The sequence below is a fragment of the Schistocerca gregaria genome, chromosome 8 (genome assembly GCF_023897955.1).
Source record: "Schistocerca gregaria isolate iqSchGreg1 chromosome 8, iqSchGreg1.2, whole genome shotgun sequence".
NCBI classification, from domain to species: Eukaryota; Metazoa; Arthropoda; class Insecta; order Orthoptera; family Acrididae; genus Schistocerca; species Schistocerca gregaria.
Window position 1 is genome coordinate 145,815,364 of NC_064927.1, and position 23,454 is coordinate 145,838,817.

Consider the following 23,454-nt stretch of genomic DNA (forward strand, 5'->3'; position numbering starts at 1 on the left):
GCAGTTGGCACGAAGTGTTCCAAATGGTGCCGACTTTTAACGATCAGTACCCGGCGGCCGGCGTTCCACTTACGGCGCTATCATTATAGTTGGTCTATTGGGGGCTCACAATATATTGATTTGTGTAGTTAGCCAATCACGGACTAACGACAACGGTTGATTACCTGACCAGCTTGACGGAGTGGGGTAGCTCAGTGGTTAGCACACTGGCCTCGCGTTCGGGACCCGCGTCCGGCCATCGTGATTAAGGTTTTCCGTGATTTCCCTAAATCGCTCGAGTCAAAAGCGGTGATGGTTCCTTTAAAAGGTCACGGCCGACTTCCTTCCCTAATCCGATGGGACCGGTGACCTTGCTGTTTGGTCTCCTCGCCCAAAATCAACTCAACTCAACACAATCGAAGCCTGCAGGATGGGATGTTATGTTTATCTACAAACGGCATCCATATAATGTTCTGAATCTGTTGCAATTGTCAGCCTTGTGCAGAACAGTTTTCCATGTAGTTGTGAGTGCCTTATTCGGAGCTAAGTGAATATGAACTTGGGCAAATTGTTGGTGCTTCCGTAACTAAGACGGTGGTAAAGTTTGGCATTTCTAGAGGCACCATATGGAAGATTTACACCGCATACAGGGAAAGCGGAATGCATCATCCATTAAGTCACAATGTGGGCGAAAGTGTATTTTAAGTGATTGTGACAGACGCTCATTGAAGATGATTATGAAGAAAAATAAGACGACAGCTAAAAAACTCACTGCAAAACTGAATGTCACATTCGCGAACCCTCTCAGTACCAATACAAGAAGAGTGCCCCAGAAGCATGGAATTGCAGAGCTAGCTGGAATCCCAAAAGCACCAATCAGTGATGCTAGTGACTGCAACAGGAAAACGTAGTGCTGAAGCCATAAAACGTAGACTGACGAGCAATGGAAGAAAGCCATTTGGACGGATGACTCTTGTTTCACACGGTTTAAAATTCTGGCCTAGTTCACACCCCAAGAGCGACGCTTGCGAGGCTATGGTAATAATTGGGGTATCCATCCTGGCCTCCATGGGTACTGTGACATGTAGTACCAACGCCGTGGATTATGTGACCATTCTGCCCGATCAGGTCCATCCTATGGTACAATGTTTGTTCCCCAATCGTGATGCTGGGTTCCAAGACAACAGAGCCTCTATTCACATAGCTCGCCTCGTCCAGGACTGATTTTATGAGCATGGGAATGAACTGTTGCATCTCACCTGTCCCTGCTCTCCACAGCCACCAGATGCCAATATTATTGAGCCTCTGTGGTCTGCTTTGTAGAGGAAGGTGTGTGATCAACATTCACCACCTTCATCGTTACCTGAACTTGAGAATATTTTCCAGGAAGAATGGTATAAGATTGCCTTAGAAACCATCTCGAGACGATTGGAAGCTGTTTTGAACAGTTTGCCTACGCCGTATTAGGCATGGTAATGTGTTTGTGGTGTTTCCATATTTTTGTCAATCGCCTGTACACGCTACACGAACATGTAAGACATTTTCACAAGAGCACGTAGGATTAACTCTAGAAGCAGACAGATAAGATACAGATTCGGTCCTTGGTCGCGTGGGGGTGTGGGGTGGGGGGGGGGTGGGGGGGGGTGGAGGGGTTAATAACAAATAATGGCCTTAGATGTTCACTCTCTTCAAACTCTTAATCATCAGCAGCAGCAAAGAGACTCCAATAATGCGAAATATGACACATATACAATTCTACGTATTTACACTCACAAAGATATTTCACTCGTAAAAAACGTAGGACTAGTGTTGCGTGATACTAATGGCTGGTTTAAAAAATTGGAGTGACAGAGGCGTGAGAGTCATTAAGTAAGCATGTCCGTAGAAAACATAATGAACAAAGCTGGTACACTGGTGCAACTGTAGTCGAAACAATATCTCTGTTCACGAGGAGAACGAGCTCTAGGACGGAAACAGAAAATTTCCGACGTGTTTCAGCACTATTCAGCATAGTTTTAATTGTCGCGACAAGAGAAGTCGCGGCCAGTTAATGGGTGATAATGGACGGAGAGTGGGGGAGGGGGAAGAGGAGGAGGAGGGGAGGTTTGAGCACTTTGCAGAAAGCAGCAGCGTGGTGATAATAATACAACAATGGAAGCCATGCGGCAGAGTGGTTTCTCAACGGACAGTAGTGCTATTAATTCTGGACACTTTACTGAACTATTCTTTTAATTTAACGTTACGAGAAGTACGTAACTTGGGGTATTCTACATTAACGAACTGAGCTGCTGCTTTTTCATGATGTATATACACAGAGTGCACCAGAAAAATGTATATACTCTATGTCAGGCTCTATCGAGATATCGATATTGTCGTCCGATTTGAGTAACGAGTGTGTTGTAGTACGGTCTTTGGCTCAACAGATATCAGTATTTCAGGTAGGTACTGACAAAACAAGATGGCTCGAGCACCCTTGACATCCGAGCAACGAAAATGTATTGTGAAGTGGTTTTTCAAGTTCGATAATGACGTTGACGTACAATGTCAGTGGAGGCAGAAGTTTGAACAGAACCCGCCTAACAATTAAACACATCATTGACAAGTCTGCATTGCATGGAACGATTTGTGATATTCACTAAGGAAGATCAGGAAGATAGCGTACAGCTACAAGTCCTGGTTCGTCAGATCTAGTGTTGGAAACATTTGTTAACTCTCCACAGATGTCTGCTACGCAATGTGTACATGAAGTCGGGGTTAGCAGTACAACTGTATGAAGAATTCTGGAAGCTGCAATGTGGAAAGTTTACATTCGATAGTTACTGCACACAGTTAATGTTGACGATCCTGATCGCCGAATGCAATTTTGGGAATGGTATCAGCAAATGGCAAATGATGACAATTTGTGACGAGGGTAGTGTGGAGTGACGAGGCACGATTTAAACTTAATGGAACAGTGAATCGGTATAACAGTGTGTACTGGGCACCGGAAAATCCGCATGTTTATGTGGACAAAGCGGTCAATTTACCAGTGGTTTATGTGTGGTGTGGACTATCATCTAGGAGCTTAGTAGGACGCTTTTTCCTTAAATTTCACTGTCCCTGGAGAAGTGTACCTGGAGATGTTACACACATCAATTTTGCAAGGTATACGTGCCCTTTATGGAGCTGATGAAGAAGTCTTCTACCAACAGGATGGGGCGCCACCACATTACCATCTAGCTGTACGAGCTTTCCTGGATGACATTTTCTGGGGCATTGGGTTGAACGAAGAGGGTCCATTGAGTCCCCTCTACGGTCGCCAGATCTAACACCTATGGATTTGTACTTGTGGGGAACTGTTCCCCGCAGCCTCCATCAGCCACTCCACCATTCCGCAATTTCGATAAACAGCATGAGGACTGTACGGAATACTTAGCTCAACTGATGAATCGGTAGCAACGATCAGGCAGCAGCTAACATGCCTACTGACGGAAATTTCGTAAACAGAGCACTAGTCAATCCAGCTCAGAGCCCTCTTTGTGCGTGACGTCACGTCAAACAACGTGGTGGGGGCAGAGCAGTTTCAGTTGACAAATATTGCCAGCATCTTTGACGCTATTATCAAGCAAATAACTGCAAATAAAAATCACACGACATCAATACAAAATCAAACGACCGAAAACAAAAAGACATTGACGACAACCATACACTATCACCTAGGAACGGATTAGATGCACAAACACACACACACACACACTCACACACACACACACACACTCCTAACGCGAGAATTCTGTAGGTTTGATTTTAATGTGTTGCTTTAGAGTTTTGTCTAATAGTATATGTGCACTTAGGCTTGTTTGTTGATGAATCCAAATGTTGTGACCTGAAATTGGAGAGATTAGACACATCATTCGCAAATGCAAAATTTGGTACAAAAATCTGTAATGGTAGTAGATTATGTAAATATAATTCCATATAAACCTAAAATGGATTTATGTGTAATTATTTATATTGATGTAAAGCAAAATATAATATGTTGGTATGTAAATGTTATCAGAATTTGTAATATGTATCAAAATATGTAAAACCACGAGATTTGTGTGAAAGCTTTAGAGACATTCTGCATACATCGCAGTGTCTGTAACCGCGATGAAGTATTCTTCATATATCGCAATGAGAATGATCGCGATGAAATATTTATGTAAAAAACTTGTTAACAAACATTCTTTGTACAGCGCCAGATAAATTGTGAGCGCGATGGAAGTGTGCATATGAAGTGCAATACCATGCTGTAGAACATGAACAGTACCGTGCCCGCCCGGCCGGTGGGACATATCGTGTGACGTCAGTCCAGAGACAATGCCACATCGCATTCGCAGAACGCCGGTAGACAGACAAACATAGCAAAGTCGTGCCTGAAGTGATATGAGTGTGCGCAGTGGCGACGCTATTTGTTATTTTTTGCAACAGAAAAGGTCATGTTCAGTCAATGTGCACGAAAAATCTGCATGGACAGGAAATTCCCAAGCAACTTACTACTAAACCAGTTCAAATCATTAATGTCGTCAGTGGACAGCCAGCCACGGAACAAATGGTTCAAATGGCTCTGAGCACTATGCGACTTAACTTCTGAGGTCATCAGTCGCCTAGAACCTAGAACTAATGAAACCTAACTAACCTAAGGATATCACATACATCCATGCCCGAGGCAAGATTCGAACCTGCGACCGTAGCGGTAGCTCGGCTCCAGACTGTAGCGCCCAGAACCGCACGGCCACTCCGGCCTGCGTCACGGAACAGTCTGTAGTAGTTGTTGTGAAAGGTCGCCAAGTACAAACCTTTGCAGATTCCTGTTGGGTCATTCTCATGTGCCAAACTAATCACACCAACGCAAACGCAAGTCCACTACTACATCTCCTCTTAGACGTGGAACGTAGTCGGTACAAATTGTTTGTTACTTTGACACTAGCTCAGAAATATGTCAAACTGGAACTGGACACTGGTGCTTCAGTTAATCTTGTGAACAAACTTAATTACGAATGATAAGGTTCACCGGAACTGAATCCAGCTACGCATGTGTTGTGAGCTTATGATGGACAGAAAATTCCAGTTTTAGGAACTTTCAGTATGCCGGCTACTTTTCAGTGTGTAAAGAAGACAGATGTATTCACAGTGCTTTCTGCCAAATCTTCGCAGAATATTTTTGACTTAGATTCTTTTGAAATTTTCGGATTGTCAGTCTACGAATCAAGTGATGCAAACTTCAACACATGTTCCTACAGACAAGCTTCAAGCTCTATGTACAAATTTATGTATGTATATAACTGGGGACCTAGAAACAACGCAGAGGCTCCGTCCCCGCCGCAGTCGCAGTGGTCCACAACCACATGACGACTACCGCAGTCCACTTCACGCCTCCGCCGCCCCACACCGAACCCAGCCCAGGGTTGTTGTGCGGTTCGGCCTCCGGTGGACCCCCCGCCCTCCCTCTCACACCAGACGAGTGTAGAGTAATGGTGGTGTACGCATACGTGGAGAACTTGTTTGCGCAACAATCGCCGACATAGTGTAACTGAGGCGGAATAAGGGGAATCAGCCCGAATTCGCCGAGGCAGATGGAAAACCGCCTAAAAACCATCCACAGACTGGCCGGTTCACCGGACCTCGACACAAATCCGCCCGACGGATTTTGCCGGGGACCAGGCGCTGCTTCCCGCCCGGAAAGCCGTGCATTAGACCGCACGGCCAACCGGGCAGGCGTGTACAAATTTAGTGAGCTTTTTAGCGACGGTCTTGGGTCTGCAAACAAATTTTTAGCTCGTGTGTCACTCAAAGACAATGTGAAACCAAAGTTCTGTCGAGCTGGGCAAATGCCCATGTAACAGGTCGGTGAACAATTACGGCAATGCCAAGCCGATGGGAGGTCATCAAGCCACTCTGTGCTAGTCAGTGGTCTCCTCCATTAGTCACCCTTCGCAAATCTTCAGGACGGCTTCGACTGCTTGTTGATTTTAAGTCGACCGTGAACTCTGTCCACGTACACTTTGCCCTGCCCAGAGGGAATGATGGGCAGATTAGGCGGTGTTCGTTATTTTCCCAAGACAGACGTGGCGAATGCTTACTTCCCGTTGTCATTGGACTAGTGCACAAAGAAATTTTTCCGTATTAACTCATCTCGTGTTACTTTAATTTCAACACTTGCCCTTGAGTAGTCCCTAAGCACCAGCGATATTTCAACGCTGTTTAGAACGAGGTGCCTTCTTGCTCAAATTACCTAAATGGCATTGTCGTGTCCGAACGTACTGCAGAACAACATTTAGCCTGTCTCGAGTGTCTTTTTCAAGAACTGGTATCGGCAGACCTCAAGTGTCGCAAAGACAAGTGCTCTTTTTTTCTAGACGGAAATAGTATATCTGGGTCATGTTATTAACGTGCAAGGTCTCACCCCACCCAGCCTCATTTTGCGAGCCATCAAAGATTTGTCGGTTCTCAAAAATCTATACGAACAGCGTTAGGCAAACTGAACTATTACGTCAAAATCATTCCTCATGCCTCTCAGATTGCAGATCCGCTCACAGTTTACGGCGTAAGTACGTTCCGTTTGCATGAACCAAAGAACGTCAGTTGGCTCTTGACCAACTGAAACGGGCACTACTTAGTAACACGTCACTCACACGTTTTGATCCGACTAGATCAATGGCGTTCGTGATTGATGTTTCTTCTATTGGTCCAGGCGCTGTTGGGTCTCATCGTGTCGAATCAATGGATTGTCCAATGACATTTGCATCCAAACTTCTCACTTCGACTCAGGGAAATTAGTCACAGTGAAAAATGCATTGGTGGTCATTTTCGGTGTAACCAAGTTTCATCATTACATGTATGGAAGGAAGTTCGGCTTGGTCAAGGATGAGCTGTGGTAAAAATCTCTGTTTTGAAGAGCGCGCCGCAGCCGCAGCGCGTAGTGTGAAGCAGTCGCCGTCCGTTTCTGGCGGTGGCGCCGCTGTGGCAATCGCACCTTTGGTGTCTCCCTCTGGTGGGAAAGGGGAAAAATAGCCTGTTCACGTGCATTTAAGGGGCGCTATGAGCTCGCCAGTCGGTCAGTCTGGGTCAATCTCTCGTTCCCAGCTTGCTAGTCTGTCTCACGTCCGCATTTGTTAGGCAGTCAGTGTCTGCCTGTCGTTCGGAGTGCTAGTATGTCTGTCATTTGGATCAACCTTTAAAGCCGGCAAAATGAGTCTTTCCACCACATCAGTAAGAGAACAGCGTGTGGTAGCCTGGTCGGGGTTTATTTCCTGCATCTGAGTCTGCGCGTTAGGCCGCCAGTATGCTCGAGTTTGCTCAGGCAATGGTCATTGGCGGTTGGAGCGATCAATCGGTTGGTTGGTCGCACACTGAGACACAAGATGACTGGTCCGTCTTGAGCGTTGGCGGATGTGAGGTCGCCACGTGAGTCCAGTGGGCAGCGGCGTATAGCGAGGGCAACAGGAGTCAACCCACGACATCGGTCTGGCCGGTGCAAGCTGCGACGCCGTGAGACGGGAGATAGGCGCGCCTTCCTGCGCCCGTTGAAGCGGCTGGCAGCGGACGGTTCGGGAGAGCGATTTGGGGATGCTGCGCCAGGTCTTCCCTAGAAATCGCAGTTTATTAGAAGTTAAGTGAATGGTGATATGTTGTTTGATTTACTCTTGATAAATTCTACTTGTTTTCTTGGCGAGGTCACCAACCGTTTTGCTTTGGGTTCGTCCCACCATTCTTCTCCGTTTCCCAGCCGCGGGAAGGAGGTTGTTTATAAATTGGGTGGGCCATTTGGAGTAGGGGCGGGTTAGAGCAACCTGCGGTTCGGGCTGTTCGGTAATCTCCCTATCAATCTACCGTACGTTAGTAGCTGCTTCAGTCATATTTGTCGGATTTGGTGTGTTAACGAATTTATTGCTTGGAGTGTAATGGCCTAATACCCGAAATATGTTTTGATCTTTGGAAACTTTGATATTCTGCCTATGATCTTGAGAGGCGGTATCTGTGTACTGTAGATCATCTTAACTATTGTTTGGCCAACCTTGTAGAATTTTATATAAGATTGCATTTCATGGGCTTTTATTTAAATGATCATTTTAGTATATAAAGTTGCCACCCTTTCAACATAAGACTTTTCTTCGAAGTTAAAATCAAGTTGCACCTTTGGTGGCAAGGTTAATATTTTAATTGTTAGTATTTTGTACCATTTCCATCCCTCCTACAGGCGGTGCATAGTTTGTGTGCTTGTGTAAATTGTTAAAACTCTTAGTTTAAAGTTATCTGGTGTGTTGCAGATTTGAACCAGTGTAGTCTTTCAGAGGCTGTTGTGAGCGGTCGTAACTATGGCCGTGTCAAAGGGGGGCGGCAAGGTTCTCTGTCCGAAAGCTCATACAGTCAAAACTTGTTTTTTTCTGCCTCTGGATAAATTGTTAGTTTGATATTTAGAAGGTGCTTTCTGATTATAATTTTAAATTTGTTTCTTTCAAAAAACGCTTTTAGGCACTATTAAAGTGAATAAAATTCCATTTGTTAATAGGAATTTGGTTATGGTTTCATCAGCTACTCCCTGGCAACTTCTTCCATGCTTACATAATGTGATGAAATGTGTTAATGTTCTTTATGAATCGCTAGTAAATAAATTCTTAAGAAATATCTTTTAAAATAAATCACGGTTCAAAGGATAATAAGCCACCCACTTCATTCTTCCGCCCAATCAAGGTTGTTTACCACACACGGCGCAGAAATTGCAACGCTGGGCTTTATTGCTCTCGGACTAAATTACAGAATCTTGGACCAATCCACGGCTCAACATTCCAACGACGCTGCGTTGTCAAGTTTACCGGTGGACAAGGATGAACCGTTCGACTCCTCCAAAGCATCATATCGTCAGATACAGTCTTGCCGCTTACTCAGTTCACAATTTTCCCATGGTCTTTCGTTGCATAGCGCAAGAGACTCGTGCGAATACAGATTTAAGCACTGTGCTGAATTACAAGCACACAGAGTGGCCAAGGAGAGTGAAAAACATTGTTCAGCTGGACGTACGTCGATACTTTGCTTACCGTCACGCCTTGTCACTAACGTGAAGTGTTTTACTGTTACACTACGAGAATAATCTGACCTGGGTCATACCCACGCACCTAGCAGGATGTTTCAAGGTTGTTGCATCGGAAACTGGGGTATTGAGGATGAAGCTGCTTGCTCGAGCCATAGTTCGTGACCAGGAGTGAACGCCCAGATTGAAGACATGACATCGCACTGCACCGTTTGCATGAAGCAACAGGTGATTTTGCTGTACCTTTTTGTAATGCACGATGGCTTAATGTAGTGGATGCACTAAATCGTTTTCCCTCTGTGGTTCCAATGAACTCTACGACGTCGGCCAGTACTATGGGAACACCTACTTCAACCTTTTACACGGGCTTGGACCGTGATCTATCTCACAGGAATATGAACAATTTTGCGTGGCTAAGGGTATTATGCATGTGACCACAGCGCCGTTCCATCTGTGAAACTGAGCGTTTCGTGCGAACATTCGCGGCGTAGATGCGTAGATTCCATGGAACTCACTGACGGGAGAAGGCCTTGCAACTGTTTCTGTCCACCTACCGTCCAAAGCCTCGAAATGGACGTTCCTTGGCTGAACTCCTGCACGGACGCCAGCATCGCACCCTGCTTCATCTGCTGCACCCACCAATGAGGAATACCAATCAGTACGAAGATTCTCATTTTCTGTTCCAAGATGCAGCAGTCTTCAGGACCTTCTAAAGAAACTAACGAACTACACTAAGATGACAAGTTACGAGATAGCGATATTCACATATACAGACAGCGGTTGTAACGCGTACACAAGGTCTAAAACGATAAAACGGCAGTGCATTGGGGGAACTGTCATTTGTACTCAGGTGATTCACGTGAAAAGGTTTCCGACGTGATTATGGCCACACGACGGGAATTAACATATTTTTAACGCGGAATGGCAGTTGGATCTAGACGCTTGGGATATTCCATTTTGGAAATCGTTATGGAATTCAGTATTCCGAGATTCATGGTGTCATAATGTGCCGAAAATACTAGATTTCAGGCATTACTTCCCACTGTGGACAACGCTGTGGCCGACGCTTCCGCATAAACAAAGAGAGCAGTGGCGTTTGCGTACAGTTGTCAGTACTAGCAGACAAGCAAAAATGTGTGGAATAACTGCAGAAACCAAAGTGGGACGTACGACGAACGTATCCGTTACGACAGCGCGGCGAAATTAGGTTTAATTAGCTACGGCAGCAGACGACCGATGGGAGTGCCTTTGCTAACACGACGACACCGCCTGCAGCGCCTCAGCTGGGATCGTGACCACATGAGTTGGATCCTAGACGACTAGAAAACCGTGGCCTGGTGAGATGAGTCCCGATTTCAGTTGGTAAGAGCTGATGGTACGGTTCGAATGTGGCGCCGACCCCACGAAGCCATGGATCCAAGTTTTTAACAAGGCACTGCGCAAGCTGGTGGTGGCTCCATAATGGTGTGGGCTATGTTTACTTGGAATGGACTGAGTCCTCTGGTCCAAATGCACAGATCATTGACTGGAAATGGTTATGTTCGGTACTTGGCTACCACTTGCAACCACTGATGTTATGGATGACAATGCGCCATGTCACCGGGCCATAATTGTTTGCGATTTGTTCGAAGAACATTCTGGGCAATTCGAGCGAATGGCTTGGCCACTCGGATCACCCGACTCCATCGAACATTTATGGGACGTAATCGAGAGGTCAGTTCGTACGCAAAATCTTCCACCGGCGACACTTTCGCAATTATGGTTGGCTACAGAGGAAGAATGGCTCAATATTTCTGCAGGTGACTACTTTTTGGGTCCATGCCACGTCCAATTGCTGCAGTACGCCGGGAAAAAGGAGGTCCAACACGATATTACGAGGTATCCCATGACTTTTGTCATCTCGATGTACATTGCTGACGTCACTGTGTTGTAGAATTAAGAAACATGTTTTTGTTGGTTGGTTGTTTTGAGGGAGGAACCAATCAGCGATGTCATCGATCCCGTCGGATTAGGGAAGGATGGGGAAGGAACTCGGCCGTGCATTTTCAAGGGAACCATCCCGGCATTTGCCTGAAGCGGTTTAGGGAAATCACGGAAAACCTAAATCAGGACGGCGGACGTTGGTTTGAACCGTCGTCCTTTCGAATGCGAGTCCAGTGTACAAACCAATCCGCCACCTCGTTCAGTAACATATTTTGTATTCACGAAATATGACGTTTTTGGAGAACGAAAATCTTATCTATTAGGGTCAACATAGTTTGGACAAACAGAGATCTCGCGAAACTCAGCTCGTTCCGTTCCTCCATGAGATCCATGGCGCTGTGGACAACGGGTTGACGCTGTGTTCCTTGACTCCAGAAAGCATTTGGCACCGTCCCGTACTGCTGTTTAGTGAAAAAATACGAGCTTACCGATTATCGGACCAGATTTGGCCTATATTCGACACTTCCTTGCATGAAGAACTCAACAAAACGCTATTAAAGGAACAAATTCGAGAGCTGTAAATGTAATTTCTAGATCACCCCAGAGAAGTGTGATGGGAGCGTTACTGTTCAGTGTCCGCCGCTAGTGGTCTTGCGGTAGCGTTCTCGCTTCCCGGAATCCCGAGTTTGAGTCCCGGCGGGGTCAGGGATTTTCCCTTCATCGAGATGACAGGGTATTGTTGTGTCGTCTTCATCATAATCATTCATCCCCATTACGGTCGGAGGAAGGCAATGGCAAACCACCTCCGCTAGGACCTTGCCTAGTCGGAGGTGCCGGTCTCCCGCATCGTCCCCTACGCTCCTCGGAGTATGGGACTTCATCACTATCCTAGTTCACAGTGTATCTAAATGATGCAGTGGAAAGCGTCGGAAGTTCTTTAAGGTTGTTCACGGATGATGTTCTTTATCAGAAAGTACCAACGTCAGAAGCCAATATTCATTTGCAAAATGACCTACAGAGGATTGACGAATGATGCAAGCTCTAGCAGCTGATTCTGAACGAAAATAAATGTAGTATATTGCGAATACATTGGAAAAGAAATCCACTACTACACTATTGGCGACAAATTGCGACACAGCATCCACCGTAGAATATCGAAGAGTAACTATTTAGAGCGGCTTTCAGTGGAATGCTCATATGTAAAGCAAATACAAGGGTTGGAACTTCAATAGTGGCAACTATTTATTCACAACCAATACAAAAAAGTTACAAAATTGCACCTGTACTGTCCTACAAAGTAGTCACCAGCGTTGTGCAGAACCCGTTGCCAGCGATGTGGAAGGTGTAATATACCATTAGCAGAGCCTGTTCTGTTGACGGTGCGAATGGAGCGGTCTACTGCCTGTCGAATCTCTGGAACAGTACTGAAGCGAATGTCACGAAGTGGTTCCTTCATCTTCGGAATCAAATCAAAGTCACCAGGACTTAAGTCCGGAGAGTATGGTCGTTGCTACAGTACTTCCCAGTCCCATCGACGGAACAGCTTTCGCTATGTGCGCGCGCATTGTCTTGCAAAATGCGAATGAAGCGCTCTAAAGTCATGGTGATTCTCGTGTACGACTATGATGGTGTTACCCTAACGCATTACGTGCCACCACGGCAGACCGTCAATGTACAGTATTACTGTTCCATCACTTGCGACGAGCTTTGCGTAAGAAGCGGCGACACTTTCTGCGCAACCGATCCATCATTTCGCACGATGGCGCATTCCACTAAAGAAAGCAGAAATCCGAAAAACTATAGTTAAGTTAAAAAACAACGAAGCATCTGGAATTGACCGTATTACTACTGAAATCATCAAAATTTCTGGAGATCTGTGTTTGGAAATCATGCATGAAATTTGTAACAGCATGCGGAGTAACGGAATATGGATAAAAGAGTGGGGCATGTCGGTATGATTCCTTTTCGGAAGAAAGGAAACGCACAGCATTGTGAGGATTATTGAACCATTTCACTGATTTCACAAGCCAGTAAGATTCTTTTAAATGTCATCCATGAATGCCTTCCATGAATGCCTGAGAGCCTCCTCCGAAAAAGAAGTACTATCAGTTTCGTTGCACATTAAAGAAAAACGAGAGCAGATTCTTCATGTCAGACCACTAATTGGAAATTCAATATCCCTTTAATTCTATTTTTACTGGTTAATTGCAAGACATTTGACTATACTCGATGGAAAGAACTGTGGAGTGTGTTAGCAGAAATGGGGGTTCGTGGTCACCTTATTGCCGTTATCAGAAATCTCTACTTTGATTGCAAGCCGGTAATCAGACTAGATAAGACAGTTTCGAAACATTTTGAACCATGGAAAGAAGACAGGGATACATTCTATCACCAGTTACATTTAACATCTGCAGATGATATGTTATGAGAAAAATACTTCAGTGGTGGAGTGGTAGGATCCGGGCTACTGGACGAAGAATCGATAATTCCAGACTTTCTAATGACGCCACGCTGTATATACAGGGTGTTTCAAAAACGACCGGTATATTTGAAACAGCAATACAAACTAAACGAGCAGCGATGGAAATACACCGTTTGTTGTAATATGCTTGGGACAACAGTACATTTTCAGGCAGACAAACTTTCGATATTACAGTAGTTACAATTGTCAACAACAGATGGCGCTGCGGTCTGGGAAACACTATAGTACGATATTTTCCACATATCCACCATGCGTAGCAATAATATGGCGTAGTCTCTGAATGAAATTACCCGAAACGTTTGACAACGTGTCTGGCGGAATGGCTTCACATGCAGATGAGATGTACTGCTTCAGCTCTTCAATTGTTTCTGGATTCTGGTGGTAACACCTGGTCTTTCAAGTGTCCCCACAGAAAGAAGTCACAGGGGTTCATGTCTGGCGAATAGGGAGGCCAATCCACGTCGCCTCCTGTATGTTTCGGATAACCCAAAGCAATCACACGATCATCGACATATTCATTCATGAAATTAAAGACGTCGGCCGTGCGATGTGGCCGGGCACCATCTCGCATAAACCACGAGGTGTTCGCAGTGTCGTCTAAGGCAGTTTGTACCGCCACAAATTCACGAAGAATGTCCAGATGGCGTGATGCAGTAATCGTTTCGGATCTGAAAAATGGGCCAATGATTCCTTTGGAAGAAATGGCGGCTCAGACCAGTACTTTTTGAGGATGCAGGGACGATGGGACTGCAACATGGGGCTTTTCGGTTTCCCATATGCGCCAATTCTGTTTATTGACGAAGCCGTCCAGGTAAAAATAAGCTTCGTCAGTAAACCAAATGCTGCCCACATGCATATCGCCGTCATCAATCGTGTGCACTATATCGTTAGCGAATGTCTCTCGTGCAGCAATGGTAGCGGCGCTGAGGGGTTGCCGCGTTTGAATTTTGTATGGATAGAGGTGTAAAGTCTGGCACATAAGACGATACGTGGACGTTGGCGTCATTTGGACCGCAGCTGCAACACGGCGAACGGAAACCCGAGGTCGCTGTTGGATCACCTGCTGCACTAGCTGCGCGTTGCCCTCTGTGTTTGCCGTACGCTGTCGCCCTACCTTTCCAGCATGTTCATCCGTCACGTTCCCAGTCCGTTGAAATTTTTCAAACAGGTCCTTTATTGTATCGCTTTTCGGTGCTTTGGTTACATCAAACCTCCGTTGAAAACTTAGTCTTGTTGCAACAACACTGTGTTCTAGGCGCATCACTTGTAGCGCCATCTGTTGTTGAAAATTGTAACTACTGTAATTTCGAAAGTTTGTCCGCCTGAAAATGTACTGCTGTCCCAAGCATATTGCAACAAACGGTGTATTTCTATCGCTGCTCGTTTAGTTTTTATTGCCGTTTCAAATATACCGGTCATTTTTGAAACACCCTGTAGAAGCACAATTGGAAATAACGGACTACTGAACAGAGTTAAGAGAGAAAGTGAGAACCTAGTCTTGTCGGCGAATAAGAAAACGAGAAAGACAATAGTAGCTGACAGAAGTAAGTCACTAGCAGCTTCTGATGTGCTATCGGAATATGAAGAAGTTTATCACTTTTTCTACCTGGGCTCTGTGATTCAAAAATGGGGTGGCTCTTCACAAGAAATATGGTGTGAGTAGGATGATGCACCGAGGCTGACAGTGACTTGGAAAGACCGAGCCCTAACTATATTGGCTAAATTGACAGTGTTGAACTCTCTGGTGTTAGTAGTTTTTCTTAGAATATAAAATGGGACAAATAAGGGGTTGGTGGAAATATCGTGGATGGACAAACGAATCAACAAATTAAATGTTCAAGAACACAGGGTGGAAAAGAGGTCACCAAAGCTCTTTTTTTGTAATCAGAGAATCCTGCAGGCTTTTGCATACGCTGTTCGATGATAGGCGGATAATTAGGTAAAGATCATCATCCAAGGCAATGTCGACGGGGAAAGAACGCAGGGGAAGAATGCATATAGATGAGACGACAAAGCAAACACGGGCTCAGGTACATCGAGAAAACCGGGAAAAAAAGGAGACAGACTTTAACAGGATCCCGTGAGGCGTCACCAATCTTCAACTATCGGAAACGGATAATTGATGATGAATTGCATCTTACTACACTACTGGCCATTAAAATTGCTACACCAAGGAGAAATGCAGATAATAAACGGATATTCATTTGACAAATATATTATACTAGAACTGACATGTGATTACATTGTCACGGAATTTGGGTGCATAGATCCTGAGAAATTAGTACCCAGAACAACCACCTCCGGCTGCAATAACGGCATTGAGTCAAACAGAGCTTGGATGGCGTGTACAGGTAAAGCTGCCCATGCAGCTTCAACGCGATACCACAGTTCATCAAGACTCGTGACTGGCGTATTGTGACGAGCCAGTTGCTCGGCCACCACTGACCAGACGTTTTCAATTTGTGAGAGATCTGGAGAATGTGCTGGCCAGGCCAGCAGTCGAACATTTTCTGTATCCAGAAAGGCCCGTACAGGACCTGCAACATGCGGTCGTGCATTATCCTGCTGAAATGTAGGGTTTCGCAGGGATCGAATGAAGGGTAGAGGCACGGGTCGTAACACAACTGAAACGTAACGTCCACTGTTCGAAGTGCCATCAATGCGAACAAGAGGTGACTGAGACGTGTAACCAATGGCACCCCATATCATCACGCTGGGTGATACGCCAGTATGGCGATGACGAATACACGCTTCCAATGTGCGTTCACCGCAATGTTGCCAAACACGGATGCGACCATTATGATGTTGTAAACAGAACCTGGATTCATCCGAAAAAATGCCATTCGTGCATCCAGGTTTGTCGTTGAGTACACCATGGCAAGCACTCCTGTCTGTGATGCAGCGTCAAGGGTAACTGCATCCATCGTCTCCGAGCTGATAGTGCATACTGCTGCAAACGTCGTCGACCTGTTCGTGCAGATGGTTGTTGTCTTGCAAACGTCTCCATCTGTTGACTCAGGGATCGAGACGTGGGTTCACGATCCGTTACAGCCAAGCGGATAAGATCCCTGTCATCTCGACTGCTAGTGATATGAGGCCGTTGGGATCCAGCACGGCGTTCCGTATTACCCTCCTGAACCCACCGATTCCATATTCTGGTAACAGTCACTGGATCTCGACCAACGCGAGCAGCAATGTCACGATACGAGAAACAACAATCGCAATAGGCTACAATCCGACCTTTGACAAAGTCGGAAACGTGATGGCACGCATTTCTCCTCCTTACACGAGGCATCACAGCAACGTTTCACCAGGCAACTCCGGTCAACTGCTGTTTATGTATGAGAAATCGGTTGGAAACTTTCCTCATGTGAACACGTTGTAAGTGTCGCCACTGGCGCCAACCTTGTGTGAATGCTCTGAAAAGTTAATCATTTGCATATCACAGCATCTTCTTCCTGTCGATTAAATTTCGTGTCTGTAGCACGTCATTTCGTGGCGTAGCAATTTTAATGGCCATTAGTGTAAAATTCATAATACTGTACCTGAATGAAACTTTCCACCTGCTGGTTATTGTTACAGGCTTTAAAGTCCTATGACGAGGAGACATAAGATCTCCTCGTGTATACGACCCACGCTGCGGTAAATATCGCAACAACAGAAATTATGATACAAAAATGCAAAGAAAAGTAGGTACTTACATTAAGCACTGTATCCGATAGTACTTGTACTTTTAATATTTTTCGGATTTTTTCAAAGCACATATATACTCCATAATTGATATACTATTATTCCTCGTTATCGTAAAAGTGAAAGTAGCAGTTCCAGTTTGGAAAGAGTCTGTGACTGACTTGTGCTCTTAATATGCATAATACACATACTAGATACATCTCACAATTAAGTGCCTGGAGGAGGGTTCATCGAACCACCTTTAAGGTACTTCCCTACCGCTCCATTCTTGAACCCTGCGCGGGAAAAACGAACACGTAAATCTTTCCGTCCGAGCTCTGATTTCTCTTATTTTATTATGTTGGTCATTTCTCCCTACGTAGGTCACCGCCAACAAGATACTTTCGTACTCTGAGGAGAAAGGTGATTGAAATGTTATGAGAAGATCCTGTCGGGGCGAAAAAACGCTTTTAGTTTAATGACTGCCACCCCAGTTCGTGTAACAGATCCGTGGCACTCTCCTATTTCGCGATAACACGAAACGAGCGGCTCTTCTTTAAAATTTTACCATGTCCTCCGTCAGTCCTATCTGACGCGCATCCCACACCGTACAGCAGAATTCCAGTAGAGAACGGACGAGCATGGCGAACCTGTTACATCCTCTAAGTGTCCTGCCAATAAATCACTGTCTTTGCTTTGCTTTCGTCACAACATTCTCATTGTGTCGTCCCCATTTAAGTTATTCGTAATAGTAATCCCTGAGAATTTAGTTTACAGCCTTTAGATTTGTGTGATTTATCGGGTAACTGAAATTCAGCTGATTCTTTTTAGTCTCATGTAGATGACTTCCCACATTTCATGAGTTAGCGGTAATTGCCACCTTTTGAGCCATACAGATATCTTGTGTAGATCATTTTGCAATTCGTTTTGACCATCTGATGATATTACACGATGGTAAAAGACAGAATCATCTCCAAACAATCTAAGAGGACGGCTAAAATTGTCTCCTAAATCGAGCAGGAACAACAGCGAGCGTATAACAATTCCTTGACGAACACCAGATATTACTTGTTTTCTACCCGATGAATTTCCGTCGGTTATTACGAACTGTGACCTTTCTGACAAGAAATTACGAAACCACTCACACAACTACGACGATACTATATAGGCATGCAATTTAATTAGAAGTCACTTGTGAGAAACGTTTTCAAGAGCCCTCTGGTAACCTGAAAATATGGAATCAATTCGACATCCACTGTTGATAGCTCTCACTACTGCAAGAGAATGAAGAGCCAGTTGTGTTTCAAAAGAACAGTATTTTCGGAAACCGTGTTGGTTATTTGACAAAAATCGTTTTCTTCTAGGAAATTCATAAAGGTCGAGCACAATATATGTTACAAAATCATACTGAAAATTGACGTTAATGATATGTGTGTGTAATTCAGCGGATTAAATCTACTGCCTTTTTTCGGAAATCCCTGTGACTTGTGCAACTTTCCAGTCTCTGGGTACGGATTTTGCTACGGGCGAGCGGTTGTATACGATTGCTAAGTAGGGGGATATTGCATCAGCATACTCTGAAAGGATCCTTACTGGTATACGATCTGGACCGGAGGCCTCGCCTTTGTTGAGTGATTTAAGCTGCTTTGCTACATCAAGCATATCTACTTCTAAATTATTCATGTTGGCAACTGTTCTTGGTTCGAATTCTGGAATATTCATCTCGTCTTATTCTGTGATGGAATTTCGGAAAACCGTATTTAGTAACTCCGCTTTAGTGGCGCTGTCATCAATAACATTACCATTGTTATCGCATAGTGTAGGTGTTGATTGCGTCTTACCGCTAGCATAATTTACATACGACCGAAATGTCTTTGGGTTTTCTGCGAGATTTCGAGACAGTTTCGTTGTGGAAACTATTAAAAGCATCTCGCTAAATTTCGAGCTTCTGCAGAACTTTGCAAATCTTGGGGATTTGGCGTTCTGTTAAATTTGGCATGTTTTTTCGTTGCTTCTGCAGTAGTATTCTGACCTGTTTTGTGTACCAAGGCGGATCAGTACCATCTCTTATTTACTTATCTGGTATATATCTCTCAATTGCCGTCGATACTATTTCTGTGAATCGAACCCATATCTGGTCTACGCCTACATTATCAAATTGGAACGAGTGGAGACTACCTCTTAGGAAGGCATCAAGAGAATTATCTACTTTTTTAAATAGATGTATTTTGCGTTTATTTTTAGTAGATTTGGATGTTACGCTATTCAGTCTAGCTATAGCAACCCTGTGGTCACTAATCCCTGTATGTGTCATGATGCTCCTTATTTGGTTAGGATTAATTGTTGCTTAGAGTTCAAGTATGTTTTCGCAGCCATTTCGAGCGGGCTCCTGAATTAGATGTTCAAAATAATTTTCCGAGAAGGCATTCAGTACAATTTAGGACGTCGTTTTATGTCTACCACCGACTTCAAACACGTATTTTCGCCTACATATCGAGGGTAGATTGAAGTCACTCCCAACTATACTGGATGAGTAGGATACGTATGTTAAATGACACTCAAGTTTACTTTGAATTGTTCAACTGTATCATCTGAGTCGGGGATCCGTAAAAGGAACCAATTATTAGGTTATTCCGGCTGTCAAGTATAACCTCTACCCACCCTAGCTCACAGGAAATATCTACGCCAATCTCACAAGGTAAACTACTTCTGACAGCAATAAACACTCCAAAAAAAAAGGTTCAAATGGCTCTGAGCACTATGGGACTCAACTGCTGTGGTCATCAGTCCCCTAGAACTTAGAACTACTTAAACTTAACTAACCTAAGGACATCACACACATCCATGCCCGAGGCAGGATTCGAACCTGCGACCGTAGCAGTCGCACGGTTCCGGACTGCGCGCCTAGAACCACGAGACCACCGCGGCCGGCAAACACTCCAACGTCAACTGTGTTTAATGTATCTTTTCTATACACGGTTAAGTCCTTTGCAAAAATTTTGGCAGAACTTTTCCGGCTTCAACCAGCCTTGAAGACCTGGTTCTTTTCCAACACAGCTACGACAGTTTACAACTACAATACTGATTATTTCTACGTCTACTCTCTTCATGTGTTCGTCCTGCACCCTTTGAAACGCAAGCCTTTCCTGCACGTTCCCGATACAGGGTTATAATGACAGAAACAAGTAAAAGTGAACCAGAAAGAACCACAAAAAGATAGGGCCATTCATCTCACATACTTTGATACTCTAAAACTCAGTCATCAAAAAATGTAGGGTTCTTCCCGTTAACCAAGAATAATGAAATTTGTCAAAAAGAATGCTTTCACAGTTGAGCCACAAAAATCAGTAAACATATACGTAGAAATAAAAGTAACAGAAACTTCTCCATATTCCCTTGGGCACTACCCAGAAATACAACAATGAAAACAATTGACCAGGTGCGAGTAGGAGTGGTGCACCGAATTTTCCGTGTAAAGTTTCAATTTTGTATGTACATAGTTTATCTATTCCGAGATTCGAGGATATTGATACTTTTTGCCTTATCGACATTGATACTGACAGGATATCGGTCTCAGTGATTCCAATACTTTCGAGAATGTTTTAATTTCAAGTTTGAAGTCGGATAATATATGACAAAAGACTTTTTTTTCGCTGATATAATCACAAATTTACAATTTCGTATTTTTCTCTTTACTTGTACTATGAGACCATTCTTCTTGACAAATTTCATGATTCTACATTAACGGGAAGTACCCTACAGATTTTGATGATTGAGTTTTCGAGTATCAAAGTATGTGACATAAATGGCTCTGTCTTTTGACTATATTGACTTAGTTTAAGATTTTTACACCATCAAGGGACCGTAGACATCCGTATGGGACTTAAATTTGAACTTTATACGCCAAACTGTTGCAAATAGAATCTTAACAGACAAAAATGGACGCACGGATGAAAAATGACAAATATTTTTTTGTGTTATATGATTACAGATTACTAATTTTTGGATTTTTTCCCTTTATGTGTATTGTGAAATCTTGGCTCTTGCTAAATTTAACGGTTATATGTCAATGGAAAGCATCTTATAGGTTTTGAAGAGTGAGTTTTGGAGTGTTAAAATATGTGACATAAATGGCATTATCTTTTTATTGCAGTGAGTTACAAGCTTAAAACTTTTACACTGTCAAGGGACCATAGACATTAGTATGCAACATAAATTTGAACTCGATACGTAGACTCGTTCCTGAGAAAAAGGTTTCTTAACAGTTGGTCAGACGGATTACAAAGCGATACTCTAAGGGCTCCGTTTATGCAGACTGAAGCACTGAATCCTAAAAATGATTGAAGTAGTCTCAATTACATCGAATGAACGGTCTAGTTATCCACAATTATTGCGGTCCTTCGGCGGGTGGCATGGCTTTCTTGAAACATTTTGTGTATAACGGCACGATTAGTTTATGCCACCGTCAGATGACGGGCCGAGCCAGTAAACTACTTAAGGCTAAATTGCCTCTGGTTGCTGCAGTGTTGTTTTAACTAAAAGCCACAACGTAACCCGTATGAACCCGCTTCCCTAGTCCCTGCACCCACGAACACAGACATTGTGTTTTTTAGGCATCAGAGAGGAAAGCCGCCTATGCAGGCGTAACTTGCAGTGAACTCGCCGGCCCTATTTGCACTGACCTGTAGGTAGTCTCATAGTCGCTGCCTTCGATGTCAATGTGGCGGCGGAGCGACCGCCACTTAACACACGAGGTACAGCAACCACTCTCTCGGTACGGAAGCCGCTGGCTTACTGAGACTGCACTCAGTGCACTGTGATGCGAGGCCTCGAGCGTTTCCCAGCAGCCAATAACTGTCCCTGCAGGGTTTTGGTGGGGAGAGGGAGCCCGCCGTAGTGGGGGTAGGGTCTGTGCGCTGCCTCTTCACGAACTGATACGAGCAGTCCCGACAGCGTAACGAAAATAAGCTACTAAAATCTAAATAGCTGTGTTTTTCGAAGAACTTCACCTTTCCTTTCCACCGCGGACTGTGATGTTTCATTTCTCAATATACTGTTCAATTTAGGCTCTTAGCGACTGTTTGTGCCTAAAATAGTACCTTACCATAAGCCGAAAATATCTGACCATTATACGGACATCGACGTATTCGAGGCTGTCGTCAAGAAAGGCAGTGTGGCATCAAAATTTGACATTTAAATAAAAATCGGCTGTCTCTGTGTGTTACCACCATCCAGGGCCATTTAAGGACACTTTTCCACACAAGTGACATATCATTTGGCGTCACCCCCCTCCCTCCCCCCTCTCTTCACCGCTCCGACCGCAGCACTCCTGCAGACATTGGTTGCGTTTCCTTGGGCTCTTGATAAGACCTTGTAAGCGAAATCTATATCTAATGACTGTGGAGATGAATTGTATTCTCTCTTAATATAACTGCTGCATAGATATACCTGTGGAACAGAAATAAATAGCGTTATCCTATTCCAGGATTAATTATTAAAAGAAGAAACTTCATATACATTCCTGAAACCAGAAAGAGCTAGACGTGTTTTCGGCGGAGGTTCGAGTCCCTCGGGCATGGGTGTTTGTGTTTGTCCTTAGCATAATTTAGGTTAAGTAGTGCGTACGCTTAGGGACTGATGACCTTAGCAGTTAACTCCCATAAGGTTTCACACCCGTGTGAACATTTTTTTTTTAACTAGACGTATTGTGTTGTTCTAATGTCAACAAAAATGTGATATCTTTTACACTGAGTGGAAAGAATGAAAATGCAATATTTCTGTTATTTTCTAGTTTTACCAATGGAAATATTTAATCGATGCTTTACAAATTATTTCACTTGGCGAAGGATAAAGTGAGACGTAATCACAAAAAATATTCCCTCTGGTTTTGGACTGACAAGTTAAATACAAGACACAGTTCAATTGCGTAAGTTGTGATTTAGATGTGCAGAAAACTTATCAGTAAGTAGTTCATATTTAGAAAATTTGAGAAGAAATCGATAAACATGGGCAAGGTGGTGGTAAGTTCCCATGGGACCAAACTGCTGAGGTCATCGGTCCGTAGGTTTACACACTACTTAATGTAACTTAAACTAACTTATGCTAAGGACAACACACACACCCATGCCCGAGGGAGGTCTCGAGACTACAACTCCTACAGTTGTTTATGTTCTGACACTTAATGTATTAGGATAAAAACATAACTAAATTTTTCCAGCCTTTAAATTGGGGAAACGCTTAAAAACTGAGTGTCTCTCAATTGATTTAAAGGTATCGCATTCAGTGACTAAGGCTAATCCACAAGATCGAATTTTAGAATGGATTGACTAAAGGTATGTCCTTTGCACTG

At 44.0% G+C, this 23,454-nt stretch overlaps 1 protein-coding gene across 1 annotated transcript in view; it reads right to left on the reverse strand.

The window, feature by feature from the left end:
• Positions 1-21,923, reverse strand: part of LOC126284201 (glycoprotein-N-acetylgalactosamine 3-beta-galactosyltransferase 1-like) — a 162,469-nt gene extending 140,546 nt beyond the window's left edge. The window contains exon 1 of the mRNA XM_049982961.1: positions 21,788-21,923. Coding sequence (XP_049838918.1) covers positions 21,788-21,803 — 16 coding nt within the window. The 5' untranslated portion in view covers positions 21,804-21,923. The remainder of the gene's footprint in view (positions 1-21,787) is intronic.
• Between the last annotated feature and the right edge of the window lie 1,531 nt (positions 21,924-23,454).